At 41.4% G+C, this 25,992-nt stretch overlaps 1 protein-coding gene across 1 annotated transcript in view; it reads left to right on the top strand.

Annotated features, from left to right (window-relative positions):
- Nucleotides 1-25,992, top strand: part of LOC117518379 (contactin-associated protein-like 4) — a 315,610-nt gene that overhangs the window by 163,802 nt on the left and 125,816 nt on the right. Inside the window, exons 7-9 of the mRNA XM_034179490.1 lie at nt 4,838-4,984; nt 14,957-15,224; nt 16,789-16,938. Coding sequence (XP_034035381.1) covers nt 4,838-4,984; nt 14,957-15,224; nt 16,789-16,938 — 565 coding nt within the window. The remainder of the gene's footprint in view (nt 1-4,837; nt 4,985-14,956; nt 15,225-16,788; nt 16,939-25,992) is intronic.

Here is a 25,992-nt window from a genome sequence, read left to right as displayed (position 1 = left end):
AAGAGACCTTCATCTGGTCCCGAGAATCCAGCAGAACATCACCTGCTTATAAATAAAAGGCTCTTTGAACAGCAACTATTTTATTATTTTTAAAAAGCTGTTTCATTTTGTATTTTAACAATAAATGAACGGATCATTAAAAATGTCCACGAAATCAAAGTCAAAAGACATTTGCACAAGTAGAAGCTCTCCACTTATTGTGCTCAAATTCATATTTTAGAAATGACTCTGTCCTGATAGCAACATTAAAGGCAATTACATATTTTGGCGAAATTACAAGTTGAAATGACTATATATATATATATAAAATCATCATGAGGTTTATGTCACAGAAATCCTACTTTACAATCACACTGCAGTCATTGTTAAATTATTTCCTGTTGCATTTGTAATCAAATCAAATCAAATCAATTTCATTTATATAGCGCCAAATCACAACAAACAGTTGCCCCAAGGCGCTTTATATTGCAAGGCAAAGCCATACAATAATTACAGAAAAACCCCAACTGTCAAAACGACCCCCTGTGAGCAAGCACCTGACGACAGTGGGAAGGAAAAACTCTGTTTTAACAGGAAGAAACCTCCAGCAGAACCAGGCTCAGGGAGGGGCAGTCTTCTGCTGGGAAAAGACATGCTGTGGAGGGGAGCAGAGATCAATCACTAATGATTAAATGCAGAGTGGTGCATACAGAGCAAAAAGAGAAAGAAACACTCAGTGCATCATGGGAACCCCCCAGCAGTCTAAGTCTATAGCAGCATAACTAAGGGATGGTTCAGGGTCACCTGATCCAGCCCTAACTATACGCTTTAGCAAAAAGGAAAGTTTTAAGCCTAATCTTAAAAGTAGAGAGGGTGTCTGTCTCCCTGATCCGAATTGGGAGCTGGTTCCAGAGGAGAGGAGCCTGAAAGCTGAAGGCTCTGCCTCCCATTCTACTCTTACAAACCCTAGGAACTACAGGTAAGCCTGCAGTCTGAGAGCGAAGCGCTCTATTGGGGTGATATGGTACTATGAGGTCCCTAAGATAAGATGGGACCTGATTATTCAAAACCTTATAAGTAAGAAGAAGAATTTTAAATTCTATTCTAGAATTAACAGGAAGCCAATGAAGAGAGGCCAATATGGGTGAGATATGCTCTCTCCTTCTAGTCTCTGTCAGTACTCTAGCTGCAGCATTTTGAATTAACTGAAGGCTTTTCAGGGAACTTTTAGGACAACCTGATAATAATGAATTACAATAGTCCAGCCTAGAGGAAATAAATGCATGAATTAGTTTTTCAGCATCACTCTGAGACAAGACCTTTCTAATTTTAGAGATATTGTGCAAATGCAAAAAAGCAGTCCTACATATTTGTTTAATATGCGCTTTGAATGACATATCCTGATCAAAAATGACTCCAAGATTTCTCACAGTATTACTAGAGGTCAGGGTAATGCCATCCAGAGTAAGGATCTGGTTAGACACCATGTTTCTAAGATTTGTGGGGCCAAGTACAATAACTTCAGTTTTATCTGAGTTTAAAAGCAGGAAATTAGAGGTCATCCATGTCTTTATGTCTGTAAGACAATCCTGCAGTTTAGCTAATTGGTGTGTGTCCTCTGGCTTCATGGATAGATAAAGCTGAGTATCATCTGCGTAACAATGAAAATTTAAGCAATGCTGTCTAATAATACTGCCTAAGGGAAACATGTATAAAGTGAATAAAATTCTAATAATCATTCGTAATAATCATTAGTATTTATTTACAGTGTCTGTTTTTCTGGTTAAAATGAGATATAAATAATCTACCAGACTTAAAAAAAAAATGTACAAATTTCCATGTTATTTTGTCTAAAAATAAATGTCTGAGGTTCCTTATGTTAAACAAGAAATGAAATAATCTGAAATAACAGGTGGTTTTAATTTACAGACGAAAGGTTTCTAAAGAACCATTTATTGATTTATTTAGCTATTTTAATTACAAGTGTTCTAAACATTTTTTTTTAACAGTAATCAGAAATAATGAGGTAACAACAACAAAAAACATTTTGAAGGATTTTTCTTCAGAAAACTGCTCCATAAATGAGGAGTCCTGTGACATGTATGTTTTGCACAGATCAGTCGTTTCTGCACCGTCCATTTTGTAGAAATCAGTGGTTTCTGCCACCCGTCTTCCGTGTTTTGGCCCGACGCGTTGTTCCTATTGGACAACGCAAAGGTACGTCACAGCTCAGTAAGTCGGAAGTTGGATTGGATTGAACTTTGACTCCGTCAGCCTGCTGACAAGTGGCAATGCGCGCTCCCGTCAGTTGCATTGGTTTAGCTCGGCTTTTGACGCGACGCATCTGACGCATCTAAAACGCAGCGCGTCTCATTGAAAATAATGCTTTTTAGACTGATTTTTGATGCATCTGACAGATTCAGTGTGAAAGGCCCTTTAGTTTATTTGTTGATTTAGTTGTTTATGTACATCTTCATTGTCATCTGATCTTGGCATGCTAGCCCGTTTGACAGATGCTGGAAGTACAAGGCAAGAATGCCTCTGATTGGCTGATCCCATGCCCTCATACCTTTTCTTTTCCTTGAGTTTCTACAGGTGCAGCCAATTCGTTAATGCTAACCAAAGTGAATAGAGTGCCAAAAGATGACACTCCAATGCACTTTAGTCAATAGCCACTGGCGGCACTGTGGAAGCCGCCATCTTGGAAAGCAGATGATAACATCAGCATTCGCGACAGTGTAATTTAACATCCTGTTTTTGTGTTGATGGATCATTATTGGGGTTTATTTTTGTCGTGAGCAGAATACTGCAGACACTATGGACAGCTGTGGTGAACGCTGGGACTGTGGTGAACGCTGGGACAACTAAAGTAATTACAGAAAAGACTTTCACCTCTTAAAATAAGTGATTTATTTTCTGCTTGTTGGTGGCTGAGGAACACACCTGGAGTAAACACCGAGGGACTTCTTTAAAAACTCTGCGGTTACTCACATGCAATTCCACAATAAGGAATTAAAGTACTTTCAGATGTCTTATGTGGATAGGTTTTTGTCAAGTTGTAATTTTTAACTTGAAGAGAAAAAACAACAACTGGTCAGATTAAAAAACTTAATTTACTCGTGTGCTGCGTCTCCTTCAAATGATGTAAACTTCATTTTTGTTCATTAAAAAAATTTTAATATAGAATCTAACACCAATTCTTCCTGTTTGCTGGCCGTAGATTTGTTAAGACACTGGACAGAAATATGAGCTGCACTTCAGAAAACTTGCGCTCTAATGACCAGTGCCAAGCAACACAAATGCAAAGTAAAGTGTAATATTCCAATGTCAGATTTGATTTCTGTGGAAGAGTCACAGTGCTGCTGTCAATCCATCAGATCATCATTTTTGGGATCTGAACAGTTTTCATGAAAATTCAGTAAGGTATATCTTATATATTATATTCCAATTCTAAGGTGGATCTATGCTAGTATATAAAGGTACGGTATATCTAAAAAGGAAGAGTGGAAAAAAGTAGAGTAGAGCCACTTAGGTGCCTGGTCTTGAGAACCAGGGATGGCATGAACAGTTTGGTTTGTCTGTGGCGTATATCCAATTATCTGTAATATGCTATATATTTTTGATGTCAAACTATCTTATTCTGATACATCAGATTTGGCACCATAAGTGAAAGTGACAGTGTTGGGTCATTACATGTTATGAATATGTTAATATTCAATATTATTCAATATTCAATAATATGAATATATAATAGAGCAGTTTATAATAGTTTTATAATTTAGTTTTATAATAGTTTATATAGAACAGTTTATAATAGTTTTAGAGCACCCCCCCCCCCCCCCCCCCCCAAAAAAAAAGCTGAAGTTAGAGTCATAGGCATTAACAGTTAGCAGTAACTTAAGCTAAATGTTTTGGAGGTCCATCGATTTAGCAGATTTACGGTTATCGACGCTAGCATTTAGTTTAGCTGTGCCCCTCACTGCTCTACAGTTAGTATAGATTTTGGTCCACGATCACCCTTTTAACTGTGTTATTTTGTGTTTGCAGCATCCTCTGAAAAGCACATTTATACCTGGTCTTATACCGAGACTAATGGGAAGAATGGGATTCAAGCTATTACCAACATAATTGTGGTTTAATTGTATCAGTGTGAGAATGTTTCTGGAAACCCTCAGTGGACTCCAATAGATTTATGGCCTGAGGTGGTTTTGGCTGGCTTGGTTTTCTGTTTCTTGCAGTTCTTATTGTGGCAGATTTCTGTTGTGGTATACAGAGTGAAAACTTTCCTACAAACTTTGTGGAGACATTTTGTTAGTAAGTAAGTAAGTAAGTAAATTGTATTTATATAGCACCTTTCACAGACAAGAGCCACAAGGTGCTTCACAACATAAAAGCACAGTACACCACACAAAACATCAGACAAGTATAATTATATTCTCTGCAGACCCACATGCCTGGTCTTAACATGACTCCCCGATGAATGTTTTATTTTCTTCCCCACAAAATCTGTAGGTGGCTTTTGTATTGTTAACAAACCCATTTACAAGTTTAACAGGGTTACTCATAAACACTGAGATTTAAGGTCTGTGTTTAGTCATATTTTGCCAAAAACATAATGAGTGTTTTCGAACATATGGAGCACACAGATGGAAAACAGATAATTCCATTTTGCCGCTGGAGTGTCGAGAGGATTAATGAACATTTTTATATATATTTATTAATTAATTTTTTCCACAATGCAAACAGATCATCATTTCATGCAGCATCAATCTGAGGATAGCTGCATTATATTTTAAATGATTTATTTACACTTTATATTTTTATGTGTTAAAATATTTTGTGTTGTTTCCCTGTGCAGCTCAGTCTTGGTGCTGTCCAGAGTTATGGGCTTCAGAAACCCTTCCTGCCTAACAGGTACTTCCACGGTTGTCTGGAAAACCTGTTACACAATGATCTCAGTCTGATCCAACTGGCTAAACACAACAGCCACCAGGTCACCACAGTGGTAAGTTAAAGTGAATCAGCACGTCTTTAGAGTGTAACATACTTCACAGTGCGTTTATGACAATGCAAGAAAAAAGTCGAGTGAGGGAAGCCACCAAGACGACTCTGAATAATGCAGCAGATAAATGCATAAATGGTAAGACTCTTTCATTTTGTGATGCAAGCACCACATTTGGCACAATGATACTTCTTCAATTTCAATTTCAATCACATCAAAGCTGTCTCAAGGTGATTCACACAAGTAAGGTCTGACAATAGCACATGGGTGACAGTGGTAAGGAAAAACTCCCTCTGATGATATTGAGGAAGAAACCTCAAGCAGACCAGACTCAAAGGGGTGACCCACTGCTTAGGCGATTCTAACAGTTGCAAGATTTTACAGTTTTACAAAACAGAACATAACACAACAAACAAAGATGCATTTGATGAGAAGTCCGTGCAGGCATCCAGTCCACAGGGGTCATCCACCATGCCATTCAGTGGACCTGTTCCCTCAGCAGTGTCTGTTCCACTTTCCACATCCATTTCAGAAATTATGCAGTCGTCAAATCGAGTCCATGACATCATCCACACCTCAGACAGAGAGGAAAAAAGCAGACTCAGTCGGCCAGATAAACTTTGAGCGTTTTGCGCGTTTGTGGCGCGATATTGCGTCATGTCACGTCGTGTTGCCCTCCTCCCCAAGTTGAAAAATCTGAACTTTTTCATCTTGTCGTGCCACGATGACCAATCAGGGACTGAATATGTAGTGACGTGGAGATGTCTGGAGTTTGACTGAAGATGTGAACATGTCCTGTATCTGGTAGCAGCCTGTGAGCAGGACTTATGTCTCTTTTGTCCTTTATTTCAAAATCATGACAGAGTTTTTGGAGCAAGCAGCAGCACCACAGCAGCGGGAGCGGAGTTTCTTTTTCTTTTCTTTTTTTTTACGTGCGTGCGAGGGAATCATCCATGGAAATTATTTTACTTATTAACTACACAGATGTATAATAAAGCAAATGATGACTGGTTTCTAAAGACAATTATGACAGAGTTTTTTGGGGGAGGAGCGAGCTGCAGCAAGCAGCAGAGTTTTTTTTTTTTTAATTGTTTACATGTGCACACATGAACGGGACAGTTGGTCCTCAAACTGGGTCCCGCAGAGGCGGAAGGACCGCTGAAAGCGGCTGTCATCCAGGCGCAGCTCCTGCAGCAAATAATGATACTCTCTGTATTGGGAGCTTTTCACAACAACTCGCTCCGTGTGATCCAGGTCCATCATGATGACTTGACGCTGAGCGGAATGGAAACTCCTCCTATTTGATGACGCACCGGGGTGAATTTTCGCAGCGAAAGTCCACCCAAGCAGAGCGACACACCAGGCGAAGGAGGCGCGTCCGTCACCACGCGACCCCCGCGAATTTGTAGCGTCTGATCGCGCCCGGTGTGAACGCAGCATAACCCGCGATAAATGAAATCCGCGAAGTAGCGCTATTTTTTACACTTAGATGTTTTAAGGCTGTAAAACCCCTCACTACACACTTTTCTCAAACAGGCATTAACATTTTCTCACTTTTCTCTCTTGTGTAAACACTCTCTTTTTTCTTCTGTGCGAGAAGATTATAAACAGACACACACAGAACACAATGCGCGGCTCTCCCTTCACTCACTGCCTCCGGGGGTACGTATCCCAGACCCACAAAGAATCCAAGTCCTCTCTCGGTGTCCACGGAGCTCTGCGGCTACGGTCAACATCCGGATCAAAACAGCGAGCATAGCCTCTGGACCTGTTGCCGCACAGCAGACAGGAGGGCGGCAGTGTGATTGGCAGTGAGAGCAATGGCGGTGATTTTTTTTTTTTTTATATTTTGTTAGTCAAGAGAGGTGGCGGATCACGGATCCAGTATAAATAGCTGGCGGAGCCAACGTCAGAGGTTCTGGAGCGCGCGTCCGAGGTTCTGGAGTGCGCTCTGGCTTGCTCCCTCTCAAATTAAGCGCTGTGTTGCCCCCTGCTGGAAGCTCTTGTTTACTACACAGCTTCCAGCACAGAGGCAATCTGAGAGCAGCCAAAACCCAGCTCTCTACCCAATCACAACGCTCTGGTCAGACAGAGGTCTTGGAAAATAAAGCCATGCTGACTTATGGTTGTGATTTATAAATAACATTAATACCGACAGAATAACTCCAATAATGTCAATTCTGTCATTTGTACAAAGTTAAAATATAACATATATCTTTTAATGTTGAATAATGCACGAATTCTGAGGTTGTAACAAACAGACAGATCACAAAGGATTCTGGGTAAAATGTGCCTCTGCTAAACACTGATTGGTTCAGTCATTCATTATATTAACCAGCACGTTAATGTGACGTGTGTCGTGTGTTGGTGTTTACAGATAAATGTGCTTTTGTAAAATATTCCATTTTTTTATTTGTAAAAACAGGCATTTTTACGGAGCCCTGGAAGTGTCATCGCAAAATGTTTTGCATGTGGAGAGAATGTGCGCTCATTTTATTATATTGTGCCGTGCACGTTTTATGATGTTGTGTGCACGTTTTATGATGTTGTTCGCACGTTTTAATTGTGCACACGCTTTATTATATTGTAAAACGTGCACTCAATATGGTCTTGACACATAAATGTTGGCTTTACACTGTGCGAGTTTTGGCCCTTTCTCAGATGATTCTTCATTCGTGCGAGAATTTTTTGGACCGAGTTTCAGGTTAATCACGCATCCTGCATCGTGTAGTGTACATGGAGTAACAAGCTGCATTTAACATCTCACGACCACCTCCTGATCGCTGATCGTATGGTCGAATGAAAATCAAACCTGTTTGATATTCTGGTCGGCCGTCATGAGGGTATCCTGCTGCTGAAGAGCTACAAGCATCCAAACTCTCGCACTCTGCATTTGCAAACACCGCAGACCTGTCTTGTAATGTTTTTTTTGTTGTTGTTGTTTTGTTTTGTTTTTAAACTTTGATGTCTCCCATCGAGAGTTTTTGTAAATTAAGTTTGAAAAAAAGCTTACATTTTGCTTCTGGAAACACAAGTCCGACGTGGTTTTTGAATGTACAGCGTGTGTGAGAACAGAAATCGGGTGATCTGAACTTTTACACCATGTGGTTTTGTGGTACTGTTTGAACTGAAACCGAGTACAGTGATTAAAAATATCATACAGTGTCTGCCCAGCTTCAGGACGAATACTGCCATGAACTGCCATGAACACTACTGGCCAGTAGATGGCAGAAGAGACCGTGAAAACCTGCCGAAACAAAATTCTGTATAATCCGTGTCTGCTACATTTAAGATGTGTGGCATTTAACAAACGCAAATACAATAACAATGTCTATAAACCCAGAGAATATATTCACGAGAGTTTTAGGCACTAGAGTTTAATGCTGTTGTCCGTGGAGCCTGAACAGAGTGTCTGAAATGCATTTGTCCTGTCATAAACGTACTGAGATTACCCTATCCTACCCATAATGCACTGCTGGGCACAGCATGTGCTCACTAAAACCTTAAAATTAGCGCATTACTTTAAAACTAAAACATATATCAGATATTTTCACTTTATAAAACTCAGACAGTAATTTTAAATAACTTGTCCGAAATTAGTTTGGTTAAAATTTGAACAATAAGTTAAAAATGTGTGCCTCTGGATGACTTGGGTGATATTGGAAGCGTATTAGTATGGTGTTAAAGAAAATTATTATTATTTTTTTTGACCAGTTCTCCTTTGCTTGTAGAGGATAGAGCTGTTTCTCATAGAAGCAGCTCTCTTCTGTTTGCAGAGGGTAGAACTATACATCTGTTATGAAGCTTTTAACAGGTAGGTGCTCAACTGATATTAAATTTTATAAATGTTTGTCGCTGTTCAGCTTTGTTTACAATGTTATCGGTCTAAAAGTTATCGGACAGATCTTATCGGAAGATAATTAGTCCGATAATGGTTTTTAAAGTTATCTAAAAAGATAATCCGATAATGAAAACATTATCTTCGATAATTATCTGTTATCAGATTATCGGAACTGTGCCCACCACTGAATTTATCAGCATTAAGCAACAGGAAAGCAGAGGAAGTACTAAAGTGATCGCCCTCCGCTAGCCCCAAGCTTCATTAACAAACCCAGAATTTAGATAAAGTTGAAGCCAAGACCCACTCCATTTACTAATAGAATTAATTTAAAAGGATAGTAAGCATAGGACCATGCTACACCAGTATGCTAGCCATACGAGAAGGAGAATAAATGCGTCTTAAGTCTGGACTTGAAAGTCTCTACAGAATCTGTGTTGGGAAAATGTAGTGACACGGACCCACAAAAGGGGGCGTAAATGAAAGGACAATGGATGAGCCAAAAACAATTTACTGTTGTGAATGTGCACAACGAAATACAGACAATCACAGAATTTGTATGCAGTCAATATACAAAGGTGACGTGTGGGCAGGCTCGAGGATAGAAGACGTCTCTCCAGAGAAGAACCGGGTCCCACACGATTTCCACTGCCAACGGGTCTGAAGCACACTGGAGTCGCCAAGTCCTGAGTCCCCAGGTGGCCACCATCTCCAGCTGTCAGACCTGGTACTGCTGGCAGGAAGCAGACACAGTTAATGGTGGGTGTGTGTGTACACACCCAGTAAACAGTCAGCACAAAACGTCCTCTCCTTTGTAAAGTGGGAAAAACACCTCCACCTTTAACACAAGTTCACGGTAATGCAGAGTCAGTGTCCTACTTTAATGCAGTTCGGGGTGAGAAGTGAAATCCCTTCACTTCTCCACCATCCACGAACCCGGCAGAAAGCAGCGAGCGAACACCTGCAAACAGATCAAAAATGCGAGAGAGTAACTGTGCGTACAGCACAATCACGGCTGAGAATTTACCTATTTGGTAGACAATATCTCGGCAGCGAGGTGGAGATGCTGCCTGGTTTTTATGCTGATGGTGGTTAGTGGTGAAGATGAGTGACAGCTGGTGTTGATGATGATGAGTGACAGCTGTCACTCCCGTTTTCTGCTGCGAGGCGGTTGCGCCCTCTCGTGCCTGAAGCCTGCACTTCAGGCAGGGCGCCCTCTGGTGGTGGGCCAGCAGTACCTCCTCTTCAGCAGCCCACACAACAGTCTGTTTTATTGACGCAGGGAGATCATTCCACAAAACAGGTGTATAATAAGAAAAGGCTCTGTGGCCTGCAGACTTTTTATTAGTAGACTCCAGTAGACTTCTTGGTCTACTTTTGCAAAAAAAAAACAAAGCCATTAGCTACTTCAATTTTCAAGATACACAATCAAGATTGATGTTTTTCAAGATGGCACCCAGAAGTATCTATTTTTGTGATATATTTACACAGTCTTGGTTTATTTCAGCGTTGTACCTGTTACATATTGCACTGTGGACCAGTCGGGATTTGAAATTAACTTGAGGCAGTATTTACATGCTTATAGATGGGTTGTATATGTTTTTAATAAGTTTGCATGCATGCTACAGAATGTGTACGCTGCAGAAGGTGCAATAGCATACAAATTATGAATGTTTATGAGTTCAGTGGTACAAATATTTCATGAGGTGAAAGCTTTTACTGAATTAAATATTCATTCCATTGAAAGAATGTAAAAACATTCATTGTTTGTTTTATATAATGGCTAAAATAGGTCCTTGTCATTTGACATTTTATTAATTTATAAACAACAGAAAAGGGACTTACATTTTGGCATTCCACTGCTGCTAAAGTCCAAATTGTGACGTGTAGTCCAGTGATGCTGTGCACTGTCTTCGGACTTCCATTAATAAAAAGAACACACACAAAAAAAAGACTTTGTGTAGTTCCTCAGTCCGGCCAAAAATTACATCAGCGTTTCATCTGAACAGCTCTTCATGCATCCAGAGGGCTTACAGCGGAGTGGATTTTGTGTGTGTGTGTGTGTGTTACAAGAATTAGCAGCGTCAATTAGCTCAATCAAATCATCATGTCGTTGTCCCCCGGTCAACGCTTGTGCATGCGTGTCGTCCCAAAAAAAGACTCTGTACATCCTTAGTGCAGTGAAAAAAAAAAAATCACATCAGAAATTAGTCCAGCTTCTCATTATTTCTTCCTGCTAACAGCCTCCAGACAGCACAGTGTATTTTTTTTGTGTGTGTGTGTATGTGTGTGTTACAAGAATTAGCATCAGTTAGCTCAATCAAATCATGTCTTGGAAGTCGTTGTCCCCCACGCGCGCACACATACGCAACCTGATCGGCGCTTGTGTGTGCGTGTACTACCAAATTAGACTGTGCATCCTCAGTGCACAAAAAAAAACAAAAAAAAACAAAACAAATCACATCAGAAATTAGTCTAGTTTTTCATTCTGACTTCCTGCCAACAGCCTTCAGACAGCGCAGTGGATTTGTTTTGTGTGTGCGTGCGTGTTGTGCGTGTGTACGTGCACGCGCATGTGTGGGCATGCGTGAATGAGCACGCGTGTGCGTGCACATGCACGTGCAGAGTGCAGTGGTACCAAATGTATGGAACCAAATTTGCACTCTAAATGGAACCAAGCTGCACTCTGAATGCAATGCAACACAAATGGGATGAATGAATCCATGTCATGTGACATACAAAGCACCAATCGAATGACAAGGATCCACTCAGCCGTTATATAATAGCAAATGTATTACTTTTGTTTTTAAAGTCAGCCATGTCATTTGGATGAACACTGGTCCTCACTGCTTAATTAACTCTTACCTATGGATCCAAGTAGTTGCTTGTGCATGGCAATGGCCACACCCCAGTAAACCACATTGGCTTATGGGCTAAACTAGGTAAGGTTAACACACGGAGAGATTCTCTGTGATGGAGTTTGCTTTGCTCTTGCATCAGTGCATGAAGACTGGAAACCTCCTGAATGGACTGTTGAACAGATGAAACTATAATGGCTTCAACATTATATCCCCCAAAAATTAAAAATTAAAAATTCATGTGGCTAATGGCTTTTTTGATGAAAAGGGCTTCTCAGAAGTATTTCTACCACATTTGGTGCTTGCATCGTCAACGGAACAATTCTTACACTTATATGCTGCCTTGGAAGGAGTTACAGGTTTTGCGTCTGTGATTGGAGAACCTGCACAATTCAGGATTTGGCTGTTGGATCACCACTTGCACAGCTTCATGGTGGAGTGTAACACAGAGGGGTTTTTTTTCACAAGATTTCAGATTTCATCTACGTTTTGCCAGGTGACACACAGGAGAGTGCAGCCTAAGTTTGCGCTGTTATCTTGTAGAGGAAATCGTGCTGTGAGCACATTTTCAAATAGATGCTCAGCAGTTGATGTCAACATCATATTTAAATTTTGTTACGATGTGAAACCTTTGATTTTGTTTCATTCACTTAGGATTCTTTGTCATTGCTCATCTTCCTGTTGTTGCAGCGCTAATGGTCACTGTTATGTGTCCGTTTACCCCCCCTCCGCCGCCATCATCATCATTTTTATCGCTCATTATTATCCCGTTTGCCTTTGCATCCATCATCATACTCGTTGTCGTTAACATCATTATCATCTGATAATGAGGACGCTGATGTCGCCATTTTTAAGATGTAAAGCCTTTCACCAAAAAATGCAGGTGAAAAATGACAGAGGAAGAAATGAGGCAGAGACAAAAACTGAGAAAATAGAAAATGATGAACGTGAAGTATTGTTCAGTGGGGAAAGAATTTTTTTTTTTTTTTTTTGTTAAATTGTTTTTATTCAGTTATTTAGTTTGTACAAAAGAAAGGGGAAAAAAAGGAGAAAAACACATAGAACCCCTGGCCCAGACAGAAACACACAAAAAAAGTGCACACGTCAATGCCCAAAAAAACAAACACACACACACAAAAAAAAAAAACAGAAAAAGGACAGGATGCATCATCAGAATTGCTGCATATAATATAAGGTGCCATTTACACGGTGCCCCACACGAAAGTCATTGGGTGATCACATCAATCCCAGGTGGGAGAGGAAAGGGTTCCAAATGGCAGCAAACCGCGTGGAAGAATCCATTCTAGAAAATCTCTGGTTCTCCATCTGTATGACAGATATCATGTCCATAATCCACCTTTTAAAAGATGGAGGAGTTGGTGATTTCCACTCGTAGAGGATGAGCCGTTTAGCAGCTATCATGCCTAGCCTGAGAGACAATTGTGTAGTTTTTAGAAGACTCATAGAGGCCTTGGAGCAGCCAAGAATAGCCAATTCAGCATCAGGGGAAATGGAAGATGTATACACCTTTTCATACCAATCAAATATCTTGGACCAGAACTCTGTCAAAAGAGGACAAGACCAAAATGCATGAGACAATGTGCTCTTAGTGGGGAAACAGCAGGATAGATTTTATGCAGCCTGACCTTTGAGGAATGAAGATGATGGACCACTTTAAACTGAATTAAGTGGTGCCTGCTGTTAATAGAGCAAGACTACTCTACCTAGACTGTTTTCCCATGCGTTGTCAGAGATGTTGAAGCCAAGTTCTATTGACCAGGTGTCTTTAATTTAACTACTGGATACTAATTCACACTCTTCAAAAACATGCACAAACTTGGACACTAAATGCCTGGAATCTGTGGAATTTTGGCAGAATATCAAAGAAGGTATGCTCCCTTTTGAGAGCCTCAAAGTTGGATATTTAAATTGAATGTAATGCCTAACCTGCAGATAGCAAAAAAAATGTGAATGTGGCAAACTATTCTCCCTCAGTGATTCAAAAGCTACAAACTGTCCATCTATGTAAAGGTGTTTAACAGAAATCAGTCCTCTCTCTCTCCAGGAGATGAAAACCTTATCAGACCATGGAGGTAGAAATGAATGATTGTAGTGAACTGGTGTTAGGATGGAGGTAGTGGGGAAAGAATTTAAAGGACGCTTTTTTCTTCTTTTTTTTTTAAACAACATTAAAGGACATGCCGCACTAAAATCATAACAATTAAGATTTAGGCTGTTAGTGACCATCCGATGATCCACTGGAATTACTTTGTGCACTTCCATGACCGGTTTCAAAGTACAACCCCAATTCCAATGAAGTTGAGACTTTGTGTAAAATGTAAATAAAAACAGAATACAATGATTTGCAAATCCTCTTCAACCTATTTTCAATTGAGTACACCACAAAGACAAGATATTTAATGTTCAAACTGATAAACTTTATTTAATAAATAAATATTTGCTCATTTTGAAATGGATGCCTGGAACATGTTTCAAAAAAGCTGGGACAGTGGTATGTTTACCACTGTGTTACATCACCTTTCCTTCTAACAACACTCAACGGCCACCATACATTTTGTGTAGGGTGTGGCACACTGAGCTCAGTTCAATTCATTTCATTTATATAGTGCCAAATCACAACAAAGTTGTCTCACGACGCTTCACACAAGTAATGCCTAACCTTACCAACCCCCAGAGCAAGCACACAGGCTGCAGTGGTAAGGGGAAAAACTCCCTGTGATGATTTGAGGAAGAAACCTCAAGCAGGTCAGACTCAAAGGGGTGACCCTGTGCTTGGTCCATGCTACCAAAGCTGGATTTTAAGTGTTATTTAGTCACTGTACGGGGCACCGATTATGTAAAAATTGGCTTTGGGCTCATGGACTAGATGTGTGCTAATGCAAAAGTGTGTGTTCTTGTTTTCCTTCAAGCAGGGTGTGTATCATCTCGTCTTTCTCATGGGCAATAGAATTTTTGCCAAACATTGCAACCTGTCTGAAGTGAAATTATTCCTGTCAAATTTAAATGTAAGGTTGATTTAATCTGATTTGTTTTGCAGAACAGACACCTGAGTGACCCTGATGCTTCAGATTTGCCATTTAAAAGACCATTTAGCGCTTTAGCTCATATCAATATGTTAATACAGGTGTCCTTCTGGTGATGCTGACGAAGACCTCTGTGACACCAAGTCAAACCACATCAGCTCCTGCAACTTATGAATATTCACGTTGGCTGTCCCAGTACTAATTTCTTCTCCCCTCCCTTCTCTGTTTTTCTCAGGGCAATGTGACCTTTTCTTGCGCTGAGCCAGTGTCAGTTGCCGTGACATTCACTGACTCTCACAGCTTTCTTCAGTTGCCAGGAGTGACAGCGTGGTCGTCATGGTTATTCTCTGCAGCGCTACAGTTCCGGACATGGAACAAGGCAGGGCTGCTCTTGACCTTTGATCTTTCCGAGCAGGAGAGCGTTATCTGGATGTACCTGAGCGAGGCTAAGCTCCACCTGCAGATCAAAAAAGATGGAATTGTCCAGCTGGAGCTCAGCGCAGGTTATTCCAATCCACGATTTTCCACAGTGACACATCAGGAGGGAATGTTGTACAGCAGATATCTGATGATCATGGCCACATATGTGATGATCGTACCACAGACACAGAAATATCCAAAAACATTAATTTGGGGGGAAATGGGGAAATTTAATCTCAGAGGTCAAAGATTGGGACAGAGGTTCAGCCTGTATCCTCCTGGAGCCCTCGTGCCATCTGCACCCTCCAGCCCACACAGTAAATTTAGCAGAGTAAAATATACTCTGCCTGGATAACATTTGGTCCCAGTCCAAACAGAGTTAAATGCACCCTATTATAGAGTGAAATCAGCTGTACCGTCTTGTCAAATCACATTTTTCAACTCCAGTTAGAGTCATTCACAGCATGTTAGAGTTTATTTTACACAGTGATAGAATTGATTTAGCACCGTGATAGGAGTATATTCAATTCTAGTTGGACTGGGACCAAATGTTATCCTGGCAGAGTATATTTTTACCTCCGCCAAGGAGGTTATGTTTTCACCGGCGTTTTGAACGCGTTTGAACCATATTTGGTGGAATGTTGGGAAATATGTCCAGGATCAATTGATTAAAATTTGGTGATGATCTGGATTAAACTCTGGAATATAGCATAATCTGTTAGTTTGCCCTTTTGTGAATCCACATCCTTTGATATTGATATGTGGCATGGCAGAGGGATGCGCTCTACCGAGTGCCCTTCTAGTTTACTCTGCAAAATTTACTGTGCACACACATGCACACACCCCTACAAGGATATAACAATTTTTTTCCACAAATAAATAAATAACAAATTTAATTTTACACATATGCATAACTTTAATTATAGGTGAATGTACAGTAATGGAATTAGAATTGGAACTAATTTTTATCCAAATATCCATCCATTTTCAATACCCGCTTACTCCAATTAAGGGTCGGGGAGGGGGTGGCATCCTATCCCAGCAGTAAGGGGGAGTGAGGTGGGGCCACAAGGTCACATATAAACAGACAAACACATTAACAGATTTTCAAGTTAAGATAAAATATCGCTTTCATTGTAATTCCGTTACCACAGAATTGCCCTGATCGCCCCCCCGACACCCCCATTTTCACTTTGGTTTATCCAAAGGTGAAAACAGGATTTTTTTTTTTTAAATTACTTTTGATTGTCCAGCAATGTGCATTTGTAATTTTAGTATCCTCAGAGCAGACAAAATGACTCAGACCCAAAGGTTAGGACCCGGGGTCTTGAAAGTTTAAATACACATATGTTCAGAATTGGCTCCTGTTAAACTGTAATGCTAATCTCAAACTTTGATACAGGTGTATAATTTATAATGTTGTGAAGGATATTGTGTGAATGTAGCTAAATGACTCGTGCTGACTGCCTGAACTCACATCTGCTCACACTCATTGGGCAGTCATAGAAAAAAAGATCAAATAAATAAAATAATACACACATAAATAAAAAACAAACAAACAAACAAAAAAAAAACAGAGCCCAGTACAAACATATTAACTCACAGAAACCATGAATTAATTTGTTTTTCCTGGTGTTTATCATTCAGGTTCAGGCTTAAACGACGGTCAGTGGCATTCTGTGGAGCTGAAGTCTGGACGGGATTTTCTGACCATCACAGTGGACAAAGACAAAGGAGCCACAGCTCACAACAGCATCTCACTTCCTCTCACCACAAGAAGCCAACTTTTCTTCGGTGGTAAGAAACAAACCAGTGCATCGTTTCGCAGAATATTGATTAAAAACCCAACATCCAAAGCCACATGTTCTAGGTATTCTTTAATTCCAGTTTTACTTTCCTCTTCTGTTATGTAGTTTGGCTCCTATTTGCCCGCGTGCTGGGCATCATGTTTCTCCTTGAAGCTGCTAGCTTAACTCTGCTTATTAGCTGATGCTAGTGTGAGGGGGTTGGAACAGACACACCTATGAATGAATGAATGAATGAATGAATTTATTCGGCACACACACAAACATTCTTAACAAAAAAATTTGTGAATCAAAAACGAAAAAAAACTCAGTTTCCCAGTTTGTGTGACATTAAATTATCTGGTACTTTAGTACCAGATAATTTATTGCTATGAGAACAGTTATTCCACATTTTGACACTTTTTATGGAAACACAATGACTTTTTACAGTACTTCGAGTCTTTAATTGATCAAATACTCATGTTCGTCTCAAATTATAGCTGGATTCCCTCATTTTGAACAGATCCTGGACATGTTGAGGCAAAATTTTATTTTTAACTTTATACATGATTTGTATCGTAATATAATTAACCAAGTCCCAGAATTTCAAAATATGTAAACAGACAAATAGTGGGTTTGTTGGCTCATGATATGGTTTATTACTGATAACTCTTATAGCTTTCTTTTGTCATAAAAATATTGCATTTGTATTTGTTTTGTATGTGTTTCCCCAAAACTCAATGCAATAGGTCATATATGGAACAAGTAATGAATGATATAGCGTAACTAACAAATGTTGGGAGAGGAAGTCTTGTGCTTTATACAGGATTGCGATGGCTGTTGAGACTTTAGATTTAATATAATTAATGAGTTTTACAGCTTAATCTATCAGCAATAACAACTCCAAGAAGTTTTGTTTCAGTTACAATTTCAGTTTCAGCATCATTTAATAATAAATTTCTACTTAAATTCCTGGGCTTATTTCCTAATACAATACACTTTGTTTTACCAAGATGAATCGAAATTTGTTTAAATCAAACCATCCATCCATCCATCCATTTTCTTCCACTTTATCCGGAGTCGGGTCACAGGGGCAGCAGCTCAAGCAAAGCCGCCCAGACCTCCCAATCCACACACACCTCCCCCAGCTCCTCCGGGGGAACCCCAAGGTGTTTCCAAGTCAGCCAAGAGACGTAGTTCCTCCAGCGTGTCCTGGGTCTTCCCCAGGGCCTCCTCCCAATGGGCCTCCTTTAGCAGTAATGGTACTTGTAATAAGTGTAGCTTATTCGTAGCTTTGGAGGCCAGGCTGGGTGAATTGGAGACTCGGCTCCGCACCATGGAAAATTCTACAGCTAGCCAGGCCCCTGTAGTCGGTGCAGACCAAGGTAGCTTAGCCGCCGTTAGTTTCCCTCTGGCAGATCCCGAGCAGCCGGGAAAGCAGGCCGACTGGGTGACTGTGAGGAAGAAGCGTAGTTCTAAACAGAAGCCCCGTGTACACCGCCAACCCGTTCACATTTCTAACCGTTTTTCCCCACTCGACGACACACCCGCCAAGGATCAAACTCTGGTTATTGGCGACTCTGTTTTGAGAAATGTGAAGTTAGCGACACCAGCAACCATAGTCAATTGTCTTCCCGGGGGCCAGAGCAGGCGACATTGAAGGAAATTTGAAACTGCTGGCTAAGGCTAAGCGTAAATTTGGTAAGATTGTAATTCACATCGGCAGTAATGACACCCGGTTACGCCAATCGGAGGTCACTAAAATTAACATTGAATCGGTGTGTAACTTTACAAAAACAATGTCGGACTCTGTAGTTTTCTCTGGGCCCCTCCCCAATCGGACCGGGAGTGACATGTTTAGCCACATGTTCTCCTTGAATTGCTGGCTGTCTGAGTGGTGTCCAAAAAATGAGGTGGGCTTCATAGATAATTGGCAAAGCTTCTGGGGAAAACCTGGTCTTGTTAGGAGAGACGGCATCCATCCCACTTTGGATGGAGCAGCTCTCATTTCTACAAATCTGGCCAATTTTCTTAAATCCTCCAAACCATGACTATCCAGGGTTGGGACCAGGAAGCAGAGTTGTAGTTGTAGTCTTACACACCTCTCTGCAGCTTCTCTCCCCCTGCCATCCCCTCATTACCCCATCCCTGTAGAGACGGTGCCTGCTCCCAGACCACCAATAGCCAGCAAAAATCTATTTAAGCATAAAAATTCAAAAAGAAAAAATAATATAGCACCTTCAACTGCACCACAGACTAAAACAGTTAAATGTGGTCTATTAAACATTAGGTCTCTCTCTTCTAAGTCCCTGTTAGTAAATGATATAATAATTGATCAACATATTGATTTATTCTGCCTTACAGAAACCTGGTTACAGCAGGATGAATATGTTAGTTTAAATGAGTCAACACCCCCGAGTCACACTAACTGCCAGAACGCTCATAGCATGGGCGAGGCAGAGGATTAGCAGCAATCTTCCATTCCAGCTTATTAATTAATCAAAAACCCAGACAGAGCTTTAATTCATTTGAAAGCTTGACTCTTAGTCTTGTCCATCCAAATTGGAAGTCCCAAAAAACAGTTTTATTTGTTATTATCTATCGTCCACCTGGACCTTTTGTCTGACTTAGTGCTTAGCTCAGATAAGATAATTATAGTGGGCGATTTTAACATCCACACAGATGCTGAGAATGACAGCCTCAACACTGCATTTAATCTATTATTAGACTCAACTGGCTTTGCTCAAAATGTAAATGAGTCCACCCATCACTTTAATCATATCTTAGATCTTGTTCTGACTTATGGTATGGAAATTGAAGACTTAACAGTATTCCCTGAAAACTCCCTTCTGTCTGATCATTTCTTAATAACATTTACATTTACTCTGATGGACTACCCAGCAGTGGGGAATAAGTTTCATTACACTAGAAGTCTTTCAGAAAGCGCTGTAACTAGGTTTAAGGATATGATTCCTTCTTTATGTTCTCTAATGCCATATACCAACACAGTGCAGAGTAGCTACCTAAACTCTGTAAGTGAGATAGAGTATCTCGTCAATAGTTTTACATCCTCATTGAAGACAACTTTGGATGCTGTAGCTCCTCTGAAAAAGACAGCTTTAAATCAGAAGTGCCTGACTCCGTGGTATAACTCACAAACTCGCAGCTTAAAGCAGATAACCCGTAAGTTGGAGAGGAAATGGCATCTCACTAATTTAGAAGATCTTCACTTAGCCTGGAAAAAGAGTCTGTTGCTCTATAAAAAAGCCCTCCGTAAAGCTAGGACATCTTACTACTCATCACTAATTGAAGAAAATAAGAACAACCCCAGGTTTCTTTTCAGCACTGTAGCCAGGCTGACAAAGAGTCACAGCTCTATTGAGCCGAGTATTCCTTTAACTTTAACTAGTAATGACTTCATGACTTTCTTTGCTAATAAAATTTTAACTATTAGAGAAAAAATTACTCATAACCATCCCAAAGACGTATCGTTATCTTTGGCTGCTTTCAGTGATGCCGGAATTTGGTTAGACTCTTTCTCTCAGATTGTTCTGTCTGAGTTATTTTCATTAGTTACTTCTTCCAAACTATCAACATGTCTATTAGACCCCATTCCTACCAGGCTGCTCAAGGAAGCCCTACCATTATTTAATGCTTCGATCTTAAATATGATCAATGTCTTTATTAGTTGGCTATGTACCACAGGCTTTTAAGGTGGCAGTAATTAAACCATTACTTAAAAAGCCATCACTTGACCCAGCTATCTTAGCTAATTATAGGCCAATCTCCACCCTTCCTCTTCTCTCAAAAATTCTTGAAAGGGTAGTTGTAAAACAGCTAACTGATCATCTGCAGAGGAATGGTCTATTTGAAGAGTTTCAGTCAGGTTTTAGAATTCATCATAGTACAGAAACAGCATTAGTGAAGGTTACAAATGATCTTCTTATGGCCTCAGACAGTGGACTCATCTCTGTGCTTGTTCTGTTAGATCTCAGTGCTGCTTTTGATACTGTTGACCATAAAATTTTATTACAGAGATTAGAGCATGCCATAGGTATTAAAGGCACTGCGCTGCGGTGGTTTGAATCATATTTATCTAATAGATTACAATTTGTTCATGTAAATGGGGAATCTTCTTCACAGACTAAGGTTAATTATGGAGTTCCACAAGGTTCTGTTCTAGGACCAATTTTATTCACTTTATACATGCTTCCCTTAGGCAGTATTATTAGACGGCATTGCTTAAATTTTCATTGTTACGCAGATGATACCCAGCTTTATCTATCCATGAAGCCAGAGGACACACACCAATTAGCTAAACTGCAGGATTGTCTTACAGACATAAAGACATGGATGACCTCTAATTTCCTGCTTTTAAACTCAGATAAAACTGAAGTTATTGTACTTGGCCCCACAAATCTTAGAAACATGGTGTCTAACCAGATCCTTACTCTGGATGGCATTACCCTGACCTCTAGTAATACTGTGAGAAATCTTGGAGTCATTTTTGATCAGGATATGTCATTCAAAGCGCATATTAAATATGTAGGACTGCTTTTTTGCATTTACGCAATATCTCTAAAATTAGAAAGGTCTTGTCTCAGAGTGATGCTGAAATAATAATAATAATTCATGCATTTATTTCCTCTAGGCTGGACTATTGTAATTCATTATTATCAGGTTGTCCTAAAAGTTCCCTGAAAAGCCTTCAGTTAATTCAAAATGCTGCAGCTAGAGTACTAACGGGGACTAGAAGGAGAGAGCATATTGGCCCATATTGGCCTCTCTTCATTGGCTTCCTGTTAATTCTAGAATAGAATTTAAAATTCTTCTTCTTACTTATAAGGTTTTGAATAATCAGGTCCCATCTTATCTTAGGGACCTCATAGTACCATATCACCCCAATAGAGCGCTTCGCTCTCAGACTGCAGGCTTACTTGTAGTTCCTAGGGTTTGTAAGAGTAGAATGGGAGGCAGAGCCTTCAGCTTTCAGGCTCCTCTCCTGTGGAACCAGCTCCCAATTCAGATCAGGGAGACAGACACCCTCTCTACTTTTAAGATTAGGCTTAAAACTTTCCTTTTTGCTAAAGCTTATAGTTAGGGCTGGATCAGGTGACCCTGAACCATCCCTTATTTATGCTGCTATAGACTTAGACTGCTGGGGGGTTCCCATGATGCACTGAGTGTTTCTTTCTCTTTTTGCTCTGTATGCACCACTCTGCATTTAATCATTAGTGATTGATCTCTGCTCCCCTCCACAGCATGTCTTTTTCCTGGTTCTCTCCCTCAGCCCCAACCAGTCCCAGCAGAAGACTGCCCCTCCCTGAGCCTGGTTCTGCTGGAGGTTTCTTCCTGTTAAAAGGGAGTTTTTCCTTCCCACTGTCGGCAAGTGCTTGCTCACAGGGGGTCGTTTTGACCGTTGGGGTTTTTCCGTAATTATTGTATGGCCTTGCCTTACAATATAAAGCGCCTTGGGGCAACTGTTTGTTGTGATTTGGCGCTATATAAATAAAATTGCTTGATTGAATTGATTGATTGATTGATGTGCCCGGAACACCTCTCCAGTGAGGCGTCCAGGGGGCATCCGGAAAAGATGCCCGAGCCACCTCAGCTGGCTCCTTTTGACGTGGAGGAGCAGTGGCTCGACTCCGAGCTCCTCCCGAGTGACCGAGCTCCTCAGCCTATTTCTAAGGGAGCGCCCAGCCACCCTGTGGAGGAAACTCATCTTGGCCGCTTGTACTCGCGATCTCATTCTTTCGGTCATGAGCCAAATCTCATGACCATAGGTGAGGGTCGGAATGTAGATCGATCGGTAAATCGAGAGCTTTGCCCTCGTGCTAAGCTCTCTCTTCACCATGACGGTCCGATACAGCGACCGCATCACTGCAGACGCTGCACCGATCCATCTGTCGATCTCACACTCCGTCCATCCCTCGCTCGTGAAGACCCCCGAGATACTTAAACTCCTCCACTTGAGGCAAGGACACCCCCTCGAACTGCCATCTTATCATGGTGGGGGAGTTTGCATACATGGATGATCCTAGGAGCTATGTTGTTGGGGGCTTTGTGCCCCTGGTAGGGTCTCTTAAAGCAAACAGGTCCTAGGTGACGGGTCAGACTAAGGTCAGTTCAGAAGCTCCCATGACCAGTACAAAATCAAGGACCGAGACATCGCCTGGTATTGCAGAGCGGGCACCCCACCCTGGAGCCTGGCCTGGGGTTGGGGCTCGCGCGCGGGCATCTTGTGGTCGGTGCTTAGCCCACTGGGCCCGGCCCGGGCTCAACCCAAAAGAGCGACGTGGGCTCGCCCTCCCGTGGGTTCACCCTCCTGTGGGTTCGCCACCTGGAGAGGGGGCCATGGGGGTTGGGTGCAGAGAGGATTGGGTGGCAGTCGAGGGCGGGTGGCCTGACGGCCCGATCCGCGCTCACAGACTCTGGCTGTTGGGACGTGGAATGTCACCTCGCTGGGGAGGAAGGAGCCTGAGCTTGTGCGGGAGGTTGAGAGATACCGACTAGAGATAGTCGGGCTCACCTCCATGCACAGCTTGGGCTCTGGTACCCAACTCCACTCTGAGATGATGGAGTTCCCTCTCCATCATGTCCAAGAGCTGTCCCAAATCATCTCCACTACAAAACACCATTGTATCATCGGCGAACAAAATACAACTCACAGACTTTGAAACCCAACATACAGTGAGGAAAATAAGTATTTGAACACCCTGCAATTTTGCAAGTTCTCCCGCTTAGAACTCATGGAAGGGTCTGAAATTTCCATCTTAGGTACATGTCCAGTGTGAGAGACATAATCTAAAAAAAAAAAAAAAAAATATCCGGAAATCACAATGTATGATTTTTTAAAATAATTTATTTGTATGTTACTGCTGCAAATAAGTATTTGATCCCCTACCAACCAGCAAGAATTCTGGCTCACACAGATGTGTTAATTTTTCTTTAAGAAGCCCTCTTATTCTGCACTCTTTACCTGTATTAACTGCTCCTGTTTTAACTTGTTACCTGTATAAAAGACACCTGTTCACACACTCAATCAATTACTCTCCAACCTGACCACCATAGCCAAGACCAAAGAGCTGTCTAAGGACACCAGTGACAAAACTGTAGACCTGCACAAGGCTGGGATGGATTACAGGACAACAGGCAAGCAGCTTGGTAGAAGACAAGAACTGACTGTCAGTCTCCCTCAGTCTGGGATTCCATGCAAGATCTCACTTTGTGGGGTAAGGATTATTCTGAGAAAGCTCAGAACTACACAGGTGGACCTGGTCAATGACCTGAAGAGAGCTGGGACCACAGTCACAAAGATTACATTAGTAACACATGATGCTGTCATGTTTTAAAAGCCTGCAGGGCAGCAAGGTCCCCCTGCTCAAGCCAGCACATGTCCAAGCCCATTTGAAGTTCACCAGTGACCATCTGGATGATCCAGAGGAGGCATGGGAGAATGTCATGTGGTCATATGAGACCAGAATAGAGCTTTATGGAATCACCTCCACTTACCATGTTTAGAGGATGAGAATAACCCCAAGAAAACCATCCCAACCATGAAGCATGGGGGTGGAAACATCATACTCTGGGGGTGCTCTTCTGCAAAGGGGACAGGACGACTGCACTGTATTGAAGGGAGGATAGATGGGGTCGTGTATTGTGAGATTTTGGCAAACAACCTCCTTCCCTCAGTAAGAGCATTGAAGATGGGTCATGGCTGGGTCTTTCAGCATGACAATGACCCCAACAGCCAGGGCAACTAAGGAGGGGTGCCATAAGAAGCATTTCAAGGTCCTGGAGTGGCCTGGCCAGTCTCCAAACCTGAACTCAATAGAAAATCTTTGGAAGGAGCTGAAACTCCAAACCTGAAAGATTTGGAGAAGATCTGTGTGGAGGAGTGGGCCAAAATCCCTGCTGCAGTCTGTGCAAACCTGGTGAAAAACTACAGGAAACGTTTGACCTCTGTAATTGCAAACAAAGGCTACTGTACCAAATTTTAACATTGATTTTCACAGGTGTTGAAATACTTATTTGCAGCAGTAACATACAAATAAATTATTAAAAAAATCATACATTGTGATTTCCGGATTATTATTTTTTTTTTTTAGATTATGTCTCTCACAGTGGATATGCACCTAAGATGAAAATTTCAGACCCCTCCATGATTTCTAAGTGGGAGAACTTGCAAAATCGCAGGGTGTTCAAATACTTATTTTCCTCACTGTATATCATTATTATATAACAGAAACAACAACGGCCCAAGGACTGAACCCTGGGGCACCCCACATGTAATCTTCAAAAATTCTAAAATATGGACACACTGATACCTGTTGTATAAATAGCTAGCTATCCAGTCATGTGCCAGTCCTCTAATACCTTACTTTTGTAGTTTATCCAACAGCAAAGGGTGATCTATAGTTTCAAATTCTTTCTGTAAATCAAAGAAAACCCCTATAGTGTGTTGGGAAAGTGTCGGTACACAGACCCACAACAGGGGGCGCAAAGGAACGGACAATGGAGTAGGTCAAATAACAACACTTTACTGTTGTGAATGTGCACAACAAATACAACAGATTACAACAATAGATCAGAATCAATCCACAAAGGTGTCGTGTGGGCAGGCTCGAAGATAGGAGACACCTGTCCAAAGCAGAACCGGAACCACACGATTTCCTCCGCCACCAGACCCCGGGAATACTGGAGCCGCCAAGTCCCGAACTCCCAGGTGGCCACTGCCTCCGCGTGTCGGACCTGGTACTGCTGGCGAGGAACAAAAACACAATTAAAGGTGGGCGCGTTTGCACCCAGTAATCCACACGGCAGGAAAGCTACCTCCACCTCTCGTTGGAAAAAAGGTCTGTTATCACTCACAAAAGTCACAAAAGGTTACTGTCAAGCAGTCAGCTGAGAATATTACCTTCCATGTAGAACGATATCTCGGCAAAGAGGTGGAGACGTCGTCCTGCTGATGTACCCCTGCTGATTGGTAACAGCTGTTGCAGGTGATGCGTGACAGCTGTCACCCTAGCTGCTCCTGTGAGGCAGCTGCGCCCTCTGGTGCCTG

Source organism: Thalassophryne amazonica, chromosome 10 (assembly GCF_902500255.1).
Source record: "Thalassophryne amazonica chromosome 10, fThaAma1.1, whole genome shotgun sequence".
In the NCBI taxonomy this organism is placed as follows: Eukaryota; Metazoa; Chordata; class Actinopteri; order Batrachoidiformes; family Batrachoididae; genus Thalassophryne; species Thalassophryne amazonica.
The sequence above is the reverse complement of the archived record's forward strand: the minus strand, read 5'-3'. Positions and strand labels throughout refer to the sequence as shown.